Below are 13,750 nucleotides of genomic sequence, written 5' to 3'. Positions count from 1 at the left end.
AAGTTGTGTCTTTTAATAATGCATTTTAATGCAAATAGCATGTATTATAAAAACTTACACTTGCCAAAAGTAAATGTTAAAAAGCGAGTCATTACAAAAGTACAGTCTACTTGGCAATATTATATCCATCCCACTTGCCCCTTTTTCTTCTGACAAAGCAGCCATGAGAGCTCACCCTGATGACATGGCTTCATCATAGTCACTCCTTTGATTTTTGGATTCGCCTACTTGTCATTATAAAAAGTATACAATTACAATATTGTTGGTTGTATAATTTATATTATTTTTGGGCAATTTCATTGCATCCGGCCGGTTTATTTTCCATTGTAATCCATGTGCGAGCCCAAGAAATTTTACCCCTCTTGCATTATTATATAAGGATATATACATTAATATTAGTAATAATTGGAATTCGAATAGTGAAATATTATTAAGATTCTTTTCATGAATCGTTATTCTCTGTCAAATTGGAGATAAATAAAATTTAAATGGAGACAAATGAAGAGGTCCTCGAGTCTCGAACAAAGACCCATTCTCTTCTGTTTTGTAATAAATACATTTTAAGATCATACTGGTTATTAAAATACTGAGATAATTACAAGTTTTAACCCTACATTACACTACATAATCTTTGTTTCTCTTTCTATTTAAATTTATTGATGGAAGAGGGAACTGGTTTTCCTCAAGGGCGGCCAAACGGAAAATACGGCGATGGAGGTGAGCGAGTGCCGTCAAGGTTGAAGTCGGAGCTGAGATTCTCTGGCGGGGGTAGTAGTGGTCATCAAGAACATAACTCGGAGGTGGAAGCGCCTTTGGCCGCTATAAACTGTGTTGCATCGACGAGTATGAGTTTTGGAAATGATCATAACAGTTGGGATAACTCGTCTTCTCAAATCAGTTTCACCATTGATGAACCCGGAAAACGGTCCAAGACCACCGACTTTTTCACCTTAGAAACTCAGGTAAATTTGTTGTTGTTCATTATATGTATTTATGCTGTATAAAAAGTTGAATATATTAACTTTCTATGCAATACAAGTTTCATAATTCTTGGAATCTCTTAGGTAAGGGGGTAATGCATATGCACAAAGTTGAGATGTTTTGTACTTTTATCTAAGTTTGGGGAGCGTTTAGGATTTGATATATGTATGATTTACAAGTTGTATCTTAAGAAATGATATTATACTGTGGTCCGTGGTTTTGGTGTAAGATATATATGCTGAGTGGTTTTGTGTACGTAATATATGAATAGCTAGGAGAAGGTTTAAGATTGATTTATGTATATTTTCCACAAGTTAGACATTTGCTAACAGTTGTTTATTGTGTAAAGTTTTAACATGTGTTTGGTTTGGACTATTAACTGGTTATATTCCTTTTCGGTATGATATGGTTTTGATTCTTTAGTTTAGCATGCCACAAACGTCAATGGAGATGAGTATGATAAACATCCCAGAGGATTCGGTGCCTTGGAAGGTTAGGGCCAAGCGTGGCTGTGCTACTCACCCGCGCAGCATCGCTGAAAGGGTTAGTTGTATTCTATTGTTTTAATATTATTACAAAATACATAACTAAGCACATAATCATACATGAGAATTATATTTGAAATCCAAAGAAAACAAGAGTATAATCAAGTTTTATGTGTAGGAGAGAAGAACGAGAATAAGTGGGAAGCTGAAGAAGCTACAAGAACTTGTGCCCAATATGGACAAGGTGAGGAATATTACTTATATAATTGTCAAATAATTTAAATGTAATTAAGAAGATTATATAGGGCAAAATGAAGTTGATTTCTTTTTGCAGCAAACGAGCTATGCAGACATGTTGGATTTGGCTGTTGAGCATATCAAAGGTCTTCAACACCATATAGAGGTGCGTCCTTATATATGCATACGGCATTTTCTCAAACTGAAGTAAATATGAGCATATTGTCTATATTATAAGTATTGAAAAAGGCTACTTTTAACCAATTCATAACCAAATTATGGTATTCGTAAAAGCATTTTTGGTAATATAGCAGCCATTGCACAATTGATCAAACCATGAACCAATCTTTACTCAGGGGCGTATTATCTTTTTCTATACTCCAGAACTTACATGACAACTGTAAATTTTAAAGTTAGTTTAGATTTTGATATATATCCTGGTGAACATAAAAACAAAATCATTTGATCATATGATTTTTTCCATGTATGTGTGATATTGTCCTGATCTCTTAATAGTTTGTTTTGCATGGATCTCTTAATAACAAATAAATTTCTACATTTATATTGTTTTAACGTAAATTATCTGTTGTAAAAAAAACGTAAATTATCTAATACATATTTTCTTCTAAAGAGTTTTCATCAAAAAATAGTTTTATAATGGACTCCTCTGAAAGAATAATTATACATAATCGATCTACGTACGTATACATACAAATAGATGTGTGTATGATACAAATATATATAGCATGTGCATGTTAGAGGCTAACCTTAGATTCTGAGATTCCATATAAACTGGAGTTAAAATTCTATTCATATAAAGCCATACAAACGGAAATGAGATTTCAAAACACAGATAGGCTTGTACGATATTTCACATGTGAAAATATTTGCTCAATGTGTTTTTCGTTGATTGTTTGTCATGGCAGTCACTGGAAAAGGGGATGGAGAGATGCACTTGCGGGGCATGCAAGAAGCAATGATGAATTATATGATATGTTGCCAAACATGATCCAAGATGGTATAGAAGAAAAAGAGACTAAGTGAATCAATTCAAAGACGGAAAGAACAAAAAAAAAAAGATTTTAATTATATTTGTGATTTTTGGTGGTAAAGAAAGGGATGGTGATCAATTCTTGAAGACTGGCTTTAACACATTCTCGCAGTCTTCACCACAATGATCACTTATATTAACTTAAACTAATTCGATCAATCAATAAGAAAATGTGTACACGATCTCAAATTTACCAATAAAATGTAGTTAATTTAAGTTAGAACAAAACCTACTATTTGATAATTGTCGTGTGTGTATAGTTTAGTCGATCCTACGTTTCTGCAAATGAATTTATTTTTTAAACTCAAACATACTCATTATAGATTCATAATTAAGTAGTAGTTACTACTTAAGTGTTAATCTCTCTCAACTCTCAGCAATTTATCGCCAGACAGGAATACAAATGTCTAACAAAGTTCTTATAAATGAAGAAAATGGAGGCAACTACAAAAAAAAAAACTGGTTAGCCTGCCGAACTATAAACGGGAAGGAAGGTTGATGAAATCTTCTATGCATAGATAGGATGCTCATAAGACTAGGCCATTGATGTGGGGTTAGTAATAGCCTTGATCAACTTCTCTATGTCACTCTCAAATATCATCCGCAGCAAACTCTATGTCATCCAAACAAGACATAGGTTCGAAGAGAATCTCCAAAAGACACTATATAATATGAAGTTTTTTGTTCTCCAAAAATGAACTTCAAAATTTGAAGTTTTGAGGAGTGAAACTCTATATTTGAAGTTTCATTACTCAAAACTTCAAATTTGAAGTTTCATATTTTTATTTGTATTTTGGTCCCTACAATTACACATCACCATTATAATTCATAAATATTTTCTTGTTTATTATTTTAATCCTTATAAAAATTATATCTCATAAATATTTTAAGTTTTGTTTACAAAAATTAAGTTTACACATAAAATTAAATAAAACTCTAAAAAAAGATTTAAAATATTTAGAACTAGATTTATATAACAAAAATATACAAAAAAAAACTTTTAAAAAATTACATGAAGACATAATTATTACACAGATTTAAATATTACAGCAACACTAATAATCAGGTAAGTTTGATCTGAAACCTTCAAAATTTTCAAATATTATCCCATTTTTTTGTGTGATTGAAGATGGTTGTTGTTGTTGTTGTTGTTGTTGATGATGATGTCTTTTCGTACAATTCTTTCTTGTTCATATTGAATATATTTACGAGTATTAGTATCATCGATAAAAGTTAGTCTTTTAGCAATATTTTATGTTTCTCTTTTACTTTCTTGTTCTGATCTAATGTATTTACAAATATTAATATCACCCAATTTCAATAATTTTTATCTTTAATCTACAAATTAAAAATGAGTAGAGCTATTTTTACTTCAAAATGCAGTAGTAGATCATATATGCATTACGAAAATCACTTTATGGAATAATAGGGTATTTTGCTTGAAGTTTAATATTAATTAAGTTATTTTGTTTTAAATTTTATATTTTAATATAATATTTTATTAATTAATATTGTTGTAATATGTTTATATATATGTTAGTTATTTACAAAAAAATTATGAATTTAAATTAGTTATAACAAATATAAAGATTATATTATAAAATACAAATAGCTTTGAAGTTAAGTTTGAAGTTTTGTTTTTGAAGAAAAACAATTTTAAACTTCAAATATAGAGTTTTGGGTATTTCAAAATATAATTCATTTTCGGAGATGCTCTGAGGTCCATAATATCCGCCAATAGGGTTTAGCGTCTACCACCTAATATCTCCGCTCAATACCTGAAATCAAATTTTATTTAAACATGAAACACAGAAGAAAAACTGTCGGTGCCATAATATAATAATATACTGTACTAGTGTAGTTAGAGGTGGACGAAAATAAATCCAAACCGAATTGAATCTAATATGAATACCGAATGAGTTTTATTCCATGGCATTTTGGATTTTTGGTTTTACCGAACCAACCGGAATTCAAAAAATGAAGCTATTTCATATCTGCGAAAATTCGAAATCCCGGTTGAATCCGAATTGATTTGACTGGAGACATCCAGGCCTAAGTGTAGACATTAAAATGGCATATATAACAGATAAATCAGGTTTAGTTCATAGTTGTTCACAATTCACGATGCGTGATTTTAGCTAAAATCTACTTTCATGCGTAAAGTAACTGACATTTATTGAGCCTCATAAACAGCCTAATAAAGGCAAAACACATACACACTTTCTCTCTTTCTACTTCTTGATCAAAGTGGTCTCTCTCTCTCTCTCTACTTCTTGAACAAATCAGTACAGAGCAGAAGACATGTCGGACGACGAGAGAGGTGAAGAGTACCTCTTCAAGATCGTCATCATCGGAGACTCCGCCGTCGGCAAGTCCAATCTCCTCACCCGCTACGCTCGCAACGAGTTCAACCCCAACTCAAAAGCCACCATAGGCGTCGAGTTTCAGACTCAGAGCATGGTCATCGACGGCAAGGAGGTCAAAGCTCAGATTTGGGATACCGCCGGTCAAGAACGTTTCCGCGCCGTCACTTCCGCTTATTACCGTGGCGCTGTCGGAGCACTCGTCGTCTACGACATCACTCGCAGCTCCACGTTCGAGAACGTTGGTCGCTGGCTCGATGAACTCAACAGTATGTTCTCATCTCTCTGTCTCTTAGATCATATGCATGATGATGACGATGCTCTTAGATATAAGATCTTGATAATGATGGATGAATCTTGATGCAGCTCACTCTGATAGAACAGTAGCGAAGATGCTTATTGGGAACAAGTGCGATCTCGAGAGCATTAGAGCAGTGAGTGTTGAGGAAGGTAAAGGCCTTGCGGAGTCTCATGGTTTTTTTTTCATGGAGACATCAGCGCTTGACTCGACCAATGTGAAGACAGCTTTTGAGATGGTTATTCGTGAGATCTATAGTAACATTAGTAGGAAGCAGCTTAACTCTGATTCTTACAAAGAGGAACTAACTGTGAATCGGGTTAGTTTGGTCAAGAACGAGAACGAAGGGACAAAGACGTTTAGTTGCTGTTCGAGTTAACGTCTCTCTGTAACCTGTTTATGTTGTGTCCTGAGGGTTATAACTTATAGAAAGATCAAAGACATTCTTTTGGTTATCAATTGAAGTTAAAAGCAAAAGAGAGAAAAGTGTTTTGAGTTTCTTTGTTATAGAGATACAAAAGAAGTGTAAGAAAATTCCAGTTTGGTCTGTGTATAAGTTATGTTCTCATTTCTACACGTAACTCTTGTAAACTTTGTGAGTGTTAAAATCAATTTTGACATTTTCGTATTGATTTTTAGTTTGGTAGTCTGCAAATTGTCCATGCTTCAAATGTTTATGCCTAATTGGGAGGAGGATGTTAGTAACTCGTGACAAACTCGAATTTAACACTGTAGCAAATATATAGTATGTTGTGGTCTTCACATTCAAATTTACAGAACTAAAAATCGTAGTTCTTAAACAAGTAATCGGAAAGATTATGGAGCAATCTCATATCCGCAGGGGCCAAGGGCATGATTAGGATTTGAATATAAGATGATTAAAGTAACAATCATGTTAATACGCGTTTGGTATTTCACAATTGTTTCTCCTATGTCTCTATTTCACATTCTAAGAGTGGAAGAAAATGTGTTATACTTTCTTCATATGTCAATGTTATCATAGTATGAACAGTTAATTTAAACATAGATTGTAGAAACCTTAATAATGATGACTAGGTTGAACATGTTTAACAAAGCCAGCCTCGGATCTTATGGGTTCACACCCACATATTTAGCAAAATAAACATGTTTATGTTTGTTTGTTATTATTATTATTTCAGTTCAAATCACACATAAGATAAACACAAGTACGAAAATGATAAAAACAATGATCATTATTTGTCTCTGTCTCATTGTGACTTCCAATACTTTGCCATTTCAAAGCCATTCTTACTGTAGTGATAATCTTCAATCGTCATATCAATCTCAGCTTGTGTATTCATCACAAACGGACCGTACTGAACCACCGGTTCACCTATCGGTTCTCCAGCAATTAATACAAACCGCAACTTCTTGGAAGATGACTTGTTCCACTCGCTAACACCGTCATTTCCTTGTCCAAACACCACAACGTTGTGCGCTGAAACAGGAGAGGAGTTTGATGAGCCGAAAACAGCTCCGCCTTCTCCGCTTTCTAGAACGTAAGCAAACGCGTTCCAAGATTCCGGAACGTTCTGGTGGAACTGAGCTCCTGGATGGAGAATGAAGTCGAGGAACATTGTTGGTGTTCTTGTGTAAACAGGAGATTGAATACCCATTGATTCTCCTGCTATGACTTTGACTTCGACACCGTTTTGTTCTGCCTTTGGTATGTCTGAACTCGACAGTTCTTGATAATTTGGCTCTATCCTGTCGGAGTTAAAAGTTTAAAAGTCAATTATACGGTTTAGAAACTCTAAAGAACGTCAAATTTGTAAGTGTGTATGTTTGTGTTACATTTTCTCGGAGGAGGAAAGATTGATCCAAAGCTGTAAACCTTTGTTAACTTCTTCTTCAGGCATTTCAGAGTGAATGATTCCTCTTCCTGCAGTCATCCACTACAAAATAAAAGTAAAATAAACCATTTAAAAGGTTTCTAGGGGTTTTTAAATTGTTGAATTATCAAACAATAAACAGTTAATTCTGTTTTTCTTTTACCTGAACATCACCGGCATATATTGTACCCTTATGGCCTTTGAAATCTTGATGAGTAATCCCTCCCTACCACGAAAAAAGAAAAAAATATTAGAAGAAGATACTTAAAGAGAATAAAAATGTTTATTTTATAGAAAATTACAAAAAGAGGATGATGATGTTTCGTTTACCTCTAGTACGTATGTAACAGTTTCAAAACCTGATCAGTGATCAACATAAATTTTCACCCAAAAATGTTAGATATATATTAACATAAAACCATTTTCTAATATATTAATGTAAATGTGTACATATGTATAGGTGATTCTGACCTCTGTGAGGATGATCTGGGAATCCAGCTGGAGGTGAAACTGCCCCAAGAGTAATCAAAGAGTTATTAATAAATGGCTCACATTATTTAATGTATAAACTAAATAAATAAATAAAATGGCTGCTTCCAAGAACATACCGGAGAATTCATCTAGCATCAAGAAAGGATCCAACAGCATCTGCTCACTCCTGAGTTTATACAACAACAGAAACCTCAGAAGATATAAGACTTTGATAATCATTGATATTTCCTGAAGTAGAAAGATTAGAGAACCTGGAAATGCCACGTCTAACGACGGCTCCATCGCCTTCTCTCTGAAGCTTGGCGAAGACTTTCTTGATTACAGATCTTGACACGAAACTTTGGGAAGAAGAAGAAGACATGGATGTGATGTTTCTGATCAACCCGAATGTAACCAAACCTCGAAGCGTATTTGCTTTGTTTATCGCAGCTCTCATGTACTAAAGTAAAAGGACGTGTTTTTAGTAAAATGAATCTTGTTTGTGTGTTTTGGTTTTGTGATTGTGTGTAGCTATTTATAGAGAGAGGATCATGACGGCTTTGAGAGGTTTGTGGGTCCTATTGGGTTTTAAAAAGCTTGCACCGCCGCATTGTTTGGAACCAGAACGTTGATTGCATTTTGTCATGCTGACGCCATTATGACACAAGATTTGAAGCTTATGATTCTGATAAACGTTTTGTGTATTCAACTTTTTTCAGAAAACTCTTGTATCTAAATCTAGTTTCCAATTTGGCTTTTGATTTATTTTTCTTTTGTAGTTTGTGATTATAATCAAATAAAATTAATATTGGATATTACTACTTTGTTCAGTTTTACACTTTTTCCAAATTTGGGTTTCCATAAAAACGATAAATGAAAATGCATGATAATTGTTAGCAAAAAAAAAAGGGAAAATTGCCAAAAGAGAATAAAAAATATTATTGTTGCCTCTTTGGTATAAAATCAACTTTGTCCATTTTATCTTCTTTTTACTCTTACTATTTCTGAAAATTAATGAAATAAATAGTTTTGTGAATCAAAAAAATTATTAAAAATATAAACAATTAATAAAACACTCATATACACAAACTGGTAATTTTTTTTGGTTCAAAAACTTGATAAATAGAGTTTTTAAAATACGTTCTACTAAAAGTAAATTGTCTTTTCTACGAAAAATGGGTTAGTAGAAAACGAATTCTAGAATAAACATGTTCATCTACTGTTTTTAGAACGCCCATTCTACTTTTTATTAAAATTCTAAATAAGTGAAAAATGAATTCTACTAATCGTAAAGATAGTCACTTTCCTTCTTAATACGGATTCTACTTTTTTTAAATATTCTAATGTTTCGTGAAAGCGAAATCTACAATCTACTCTAACATCAACCTGACTTAGAAAGTGCATTCAGAAATTTTATCATTCTTCTAAACTTTTAGAAGGCGTCTTCTACGGATACGGAAACCTGATTTTTTGCAAAAATTAATGAAATTTCAGTTATGTAAATATTCTAAAAATCTTCTAAAAATATTCTAACTTCCTAAAAACGTGTTTGATCGATTTGGCTTGTGAAAAACTAAAAAAAACAAAACTACCATTTCTTCTTCATCAATCTATGATGTCCAAAAAAAGATTTTTTTATTAAACTTTTTATTAAACTTTTTTAATAAAAAAATTAAACTTTTTAATTTTAACATTTTTAAAACGTTTGTAAAAAAAATAAAAATAAAAATTTGTAAAACGTTTTAAATAAAAATTAAACTTTGTAAAACGTTTTTAATAGAACTTTAATAAAAATAAGCTTTGTATACTTTATAAAATAAAATAAAATTTAAAAGAAATTTTTTAGTAAAAAAAATTAAATAAACTTTATAAAAGACGTTTTACAAAGTTTGATTTTTATAAAAAGTTTAATACGTTTGTAAACTTTTAGTTTTATTAAACTTTTTAATAAAAATAAATAAAAATTTAAACTAAAACGGTTTTTCCTTTTTATTAAACTTTAAAAATTCATTTAAGCTTTTAAATTGTGTTTAATGTGTTTAATTTGATTAATCAAGAGTTAATTTTGGGATTATGAAAAAAATTATACTAAAGAGACAACTTAAGGATGGTATTATACCAAAGGGACAACAACGCTATTTTTTTGTTCCGTTTTGGCAAATTTCCAAAAAAAAAAAATGCATGAGAATTTATAAAGTAAAAAATCAGATTCTTTTATTGTCAAAAAAAAAAGATTCTTTTCAGACTTTGGATATCTTTGTAGTTCAGTCTTGATTACAAATTTACATAATCTAGATTCCGTTCAGATGCCGGGAGCTTCTAGGACAGGTGGTCTACGTACCACGTCAATCTCCCAGGCATCTCGGGTTCAACCCGCGCCTCCTGCGGTGAGGCTGATGTGGCCCAGTAATAAAAAGTTGACAAAAAAAAAAAAAGATTCCGTTCAGACCTTTTGATATCTTTGTATTCATCAGTTCAGTCTTGATTACAATTGTACAATTGTAAAAAGTTTTAGGAGTTATAAGTTAGCTAATAGAGTGAAAAGCAATAGACTTTAAGGCTGATGAATAAGACTATGTAGATAAACTTTTTAAAAATATTCTTATAAAATATATGTTTACTTTAGACTTTAGCCAATCCGAACTGAAACTTTCAGATAATCCCCAAATTTAGGTGTTTTAAAGATATGGATTAATAACCTCCAAGACCAGTTCAAAAGTTCATGAACATAGAAGATGCTCTAGACTTTCTGCTGCTGGCAACGTGTAACTTAGGGATATGTCACGTGGTACCTTTGTATACATAGACACATACGTAACATTGACGGCATAAAAAATGGGTATAGGAACCTAGTTATGTCTATCTGTCATTTTAGGAAAAAAAATATTGTGAGGACCTATTCAAAAGATAAATCAATTTGAATGACTCATGCTTACGCCATCAGAGTACTTGCGAAGAGGTTGTCACTTTCGATGTAAATCAGCTATAAATGATTTGGCCATCATCAGAATGGCTGTATGTGTGTGTTTTAAAAATAATCAGATTTTTTTTAGAGTAATTGCGGTTAGGGTCAACATTCCCCCTCGGGCCCTAAATTTTTTGAAAACTTTTATAAGTAAATAGACCCCTAAATTTGTAAAAACACAATTTTACCCTTTCAAACTTTTAAAATCTTTACTAAATGGTTTAGGACGCTCAAACTCTTAGGACCGGCCATGATTGCAGTCCAGTACAAATTGCTTTTATGGTTTATATGTTTTTAATGTCTGTTTTGCCCCTATTATCTCTCTCAATCTCTTTGTTTTCTCCGTCAGAATCATCTCTCATATCTCTCCTCTCAATTTATTTGTTTTCTCTGTCAGAACCATCATTTATCTTTCTCAATCTTTTTGTATTCTCCGTAGGAATTATTTGTTTTCTCTGTAGGAACCCTTTATCGTCTCTGATCACGACCATGATTACGTTTACCACACCGTTTTCCGACTAGGAGATCCCAAAATCTCTGTCACAAACGTCAAGGTCCCGTCGTCTCCGTCGCCAACAGCTCTGTCAGCTTCACATACTCCCAATTCTTCTCTATCAGAAACTCTGGATGCACTGCTTTCTCTCACTACAACAGCATAATCCAGCCGTGCATAAATGATCAGATTTAATAGCTATGAGATCTGAGGGATTTTCTTAATATTTTTTTTTAATAGTTTTGATTTTTATAGATTTTTTTTTGGACTCTGATCTTGCCCTTTGTGTAAAAGTTTAATATAAATATTTATTATTGAGACTTTTTTCTCATATGATTTTATTAACATTTGTATATTTGTTGTAACAAAAATTTAAACCGTTAATCACTAAAATTTTAATGTGAGATTTTTCAATGCAAATTTCAAAATTAAAATACTAAGATCTCAATAATTCTCCACTGAAAATTTTGAATTAACATTAATTATATATTTTATATAGTATATAATTTAATTTAAATGATATTAATATATATATATATATAATATGAATATCTAATAATGAGACTTCAAATTCATACAATTTATGATCATTTATATTTTGCTTGAACAAAGAAAAATTAACTATTGATCACAAAATTTTCAGTGTGGAACTTTTATCATTTTTAGCAATTTATAGTCGTTTTACAAAATTCAAAATATAATATATAAGAAAATATATTTTTTATTATATGCTTAATGTGATTTTTTATTTTTTTAATAGTATAAAATTAGAAAAAAAGAGGATACAAGAAGTGTTATCAAAATGTGTATTAATCATAATCATTAATTGTCATATATATGTTAATCATATTAGGTAATTTCGTAGTTTTTATTTAAAGAAAGAATTGAAAATATTTTGTTGTATAGTACGAATCAATTTGATAGTTAGTTTAATAAAAAGTATAATATATATTTATATGGAATAATTTATTTTTCTGAAGATTGTAAGAATCATCATAGCGATGATACATAGCGATGAAATATGTTGTAATGCTCCAAAATTAATATATAAGGGATTGTACTCTCTTTGTTTCTAACAAATGACGGTTTAGGAAAATATTTAATTTTACATTTTTTCAAAATAATCATTTATTATTAACATAACCACAATTTGACCAATAATAAAATAGACTATATAATATTATTAGTTATACAATATAAATTGTTAACAAATTTTATATTAAAAATTGAAAACGTCATCTAATTTGAGACAAGAAAAAATATCTATAAAATTGTCACGGGGTTACCTTTCTTAAGTAAAGGTGGAGTATTCACTTTCAGTTCATATTTATCTATTCGAGCTAATCAAAACAAATGTGACATATTATATGCCTAAGCAATACGTGTTCTTACATAAATGCACATTATTGCAAGAGAATGGACATCAAATCAATCATCGACTTACTGAAATTTGGTGAATTATATTCACTTCCTCGCTTCTCATTGCTAGTTGCCTGCCTAAAAATATGAGAAATGTCTTCTGTATGTAATTATTAACTTTATATGATATACAATGGTCCAGTTTTTGGTTAAACTGAGAGTGATCACGAGACTTAATAATATAATTATATATCTTTCGTTGGGAAAACATGTAGTTGACAAACAATAAACATTAGCAAAATAACCACTATCTCATTTGATCGACGTACTCAACATACTATATATTTATTAATAATCCCCTATATATTAATTGAAAAGCATTTGAAAAATTAGAACCTTAATTTTGTATTAATTAAAAAAACCTCAAATCCTAGGTGACACTCTAAATGCCTTATAAATTTCATTTCAAAAAATTCTAGAGCATCTAATATAAAGTATAGTTTAATCTAATGGTGTCACATTATTCCATAATTATATAACGCTAGAGAACATTATATTAACTTAAAATATAGGAAGTGTGTATTTTTTCCTTAAATAAAAGCTACAAAATTACCTAATATGATTTACATATATATGGAAATTAATGATTATGAATAATAAAGATTTGATAACAATTTTTGCATCTTTCTTCATTTTTGTTTAAATTTATATTATTAAAAAAAATTAAACAATCACATTAACCATATAATAAAAAATTAGATTTTTTCTTATATGTTATATTTTGAATTTCTTAAAATGACTTTAAATTACAAAAATGAGGAAACCTTATATGTTATATATATATTTTTTTAAACGACTTTAAAATACAAAAAAAAGGACACCTTATATGTTATATTTTTCTTATATGTTAGAATTTTCTTATATGTTATATTTTGAATTTTTTTAAAACGACTTTAAATTACAAAAATGTAAGTTTTCCTTAAATATACGACTAAAAACATTAAAATGACATGTATCAATTCGATGGTTGATTTGAAAGCTTTCAAAACCATATGGAAGATAAAAGTCAAAATAATTTAACGTGGAAACAATACTGTTCATTTTTTTCAAGAATGTGTTCGATGAAAAAAATAAGGTTTTTATGTCATAATTTGTTTAATGTCCATTAGAGAACATTATATTAACCTAAAATAT

The 13,750-nt window shown here is 30.6% G+C and overlaps 3 protein-coding genes across 3 annotated transcripts; 2 read left to right on the top strand and 1 right to left on the bottom strand.

Moving 5' to 3' along the window:
- The first annotated feature begins 508 nt into the window (after positions 1 to 508).
- LOC106332763 (transcription factor bHLH129-like) lies at positions 509 to 2,953 on the top strand. Its single transcript, XM_013771259.1, has 5 exons — positions 509 to 962; positions 1,405 to 1,524; positions 1,645 to 1,710; positions 1,801 to 1,869; positions 2,630 to 2,953. Exons 1-5 carry the CDS (start codon positions 660 to 662, stop codon positions 2,681 to 2,683), a joined length of 612 nt encoding a protein of 203 aa, XP_013626713.1. The 5' UTR covers positions 509 to 659; the 3' UTR covers positions 2,684 to 2,953.
- Positions 2,954 to 4,902: 1,949 nt separating this feature from the next.
- On the top strand, positions 4,903 to 6,007 carry LOC106332274 (ras-related protein RABA5c). Its single transcript, XM_013770747.1, has 2 exons — positions 4,903 to 5,386; positions 5,484 to 6,007. Exons 1-2 carry the CDS (start codon positions 5,056 to 5,058, stop codon positions 5,792 to 5,794), a joined length of 642 nt encoding a protein of 213 aa, XP_013626201.1. The 5' UTR covers positions 4,903 to 5,055; the 3' UTR covers positions 5,795 to 6,007.
- Positions 6,008 to 6,541: 534 nt separating this feature from the next.
- Positions 6,542 to 8,239, bottom strand: LOC106332173 (pirin-like protein At2g43120). Its single transcript, XM_013770644.1, has 7 exons — positions 8,012 to 8,239; positions 7,877 to 7,926; positions 7,740 to 7,778; positions 7,599 to 7,627; positions 7,432 to 7,494; positions 7,231 to 7,331; positions 6,542 to 7,143 (listed from the first exon to the last, which is right to left on the bottom strand). Exons 1-7 carry the CDS (start codon positions 8,194 to 8,196, stop codon positions 6,645 to 6,647), a joined length of 966 nt encoding a protein of 321 aa, XP_013626098.1. The 5' UTR covers positions 8,197 to 8,239; the 3' UTR covers positions 6,542 to 6,644.
- Positions 8,240 to 13,750: the final 5,511 nt, after the last annotated feature.

This window comes from Brassica oleracea, chromosome C3, assembly GCF_000695525.1.
Source record: "Brassica oleracea var. oleracea cultivar TO1000 chromosome C3, BOL, whole genome shotgun sequence".
NCBI lineage: Eukaryota > Viridiplantae > Streptophyta > Magnoliopsida > Brassicales > Brassicaceae > Brassica > Brassica oleracea.
Note: the sequence above shows the minus strand (reverse complement) of the source record. Positions and strands in the feature narration are given on the sequence as shown.

Coding starts and splice junctions, on each gene's coding strand:
- LOC106332763 (XM_013771259.1), top strand. CDS start 660: ATGGAAGAGGGAACTGGTTTTCCTCAAGGGCGGCCAAACGGAAAATAC. Junction 963..1,404: donor TTTTCACCTTAGAAACTCAG/GTAAATTTGTTG, acceptor TTGATTCTTTAG/TTTAGCATGCCACAAACGTC. Junction 1,870..2,629: donor GTCTTCAACACCATATAGAG/GTGCGTCCTTAT, acceptor TTGTCATGGCAG/TCACTGGAAAAGGGGATGGA.
- LOC106332274 (XM_013770747.1), top strand. CDS start 5,056: ATGTCGGACGACGAGAGAGGTGAAGAGTACCTCTTCAAGATCGTCATC. Junction 5,387..5,483: donor CTGGCTCGATGAACTCAACA/GTATGTTCTCAT, acceptor ATCTTGATGCAG/CTCACTCTGATAGAACAGTA.
- LOC106332173 (XM_013770644.1), bottom strand. CDS start 8,196: ATGAGAGCTGCGATAAACAAAGCAAATACGCTTCGAGGTTTGGTTACA. Junction 7,779..7,876: donor GATGCTAGATGAATTCTCCG/GTATGTTCTTGG, acceptor CTCTTGGGGCAG/TTTCACCTCCAGCTGGATTC. Junction 7,332..7,431: donor TATATGCCGGTGATGTTCAG/GTAAAAGAAAAA, acceptor TTTATTTTGTAG/TGGATGACTGCAGGAAGAGG.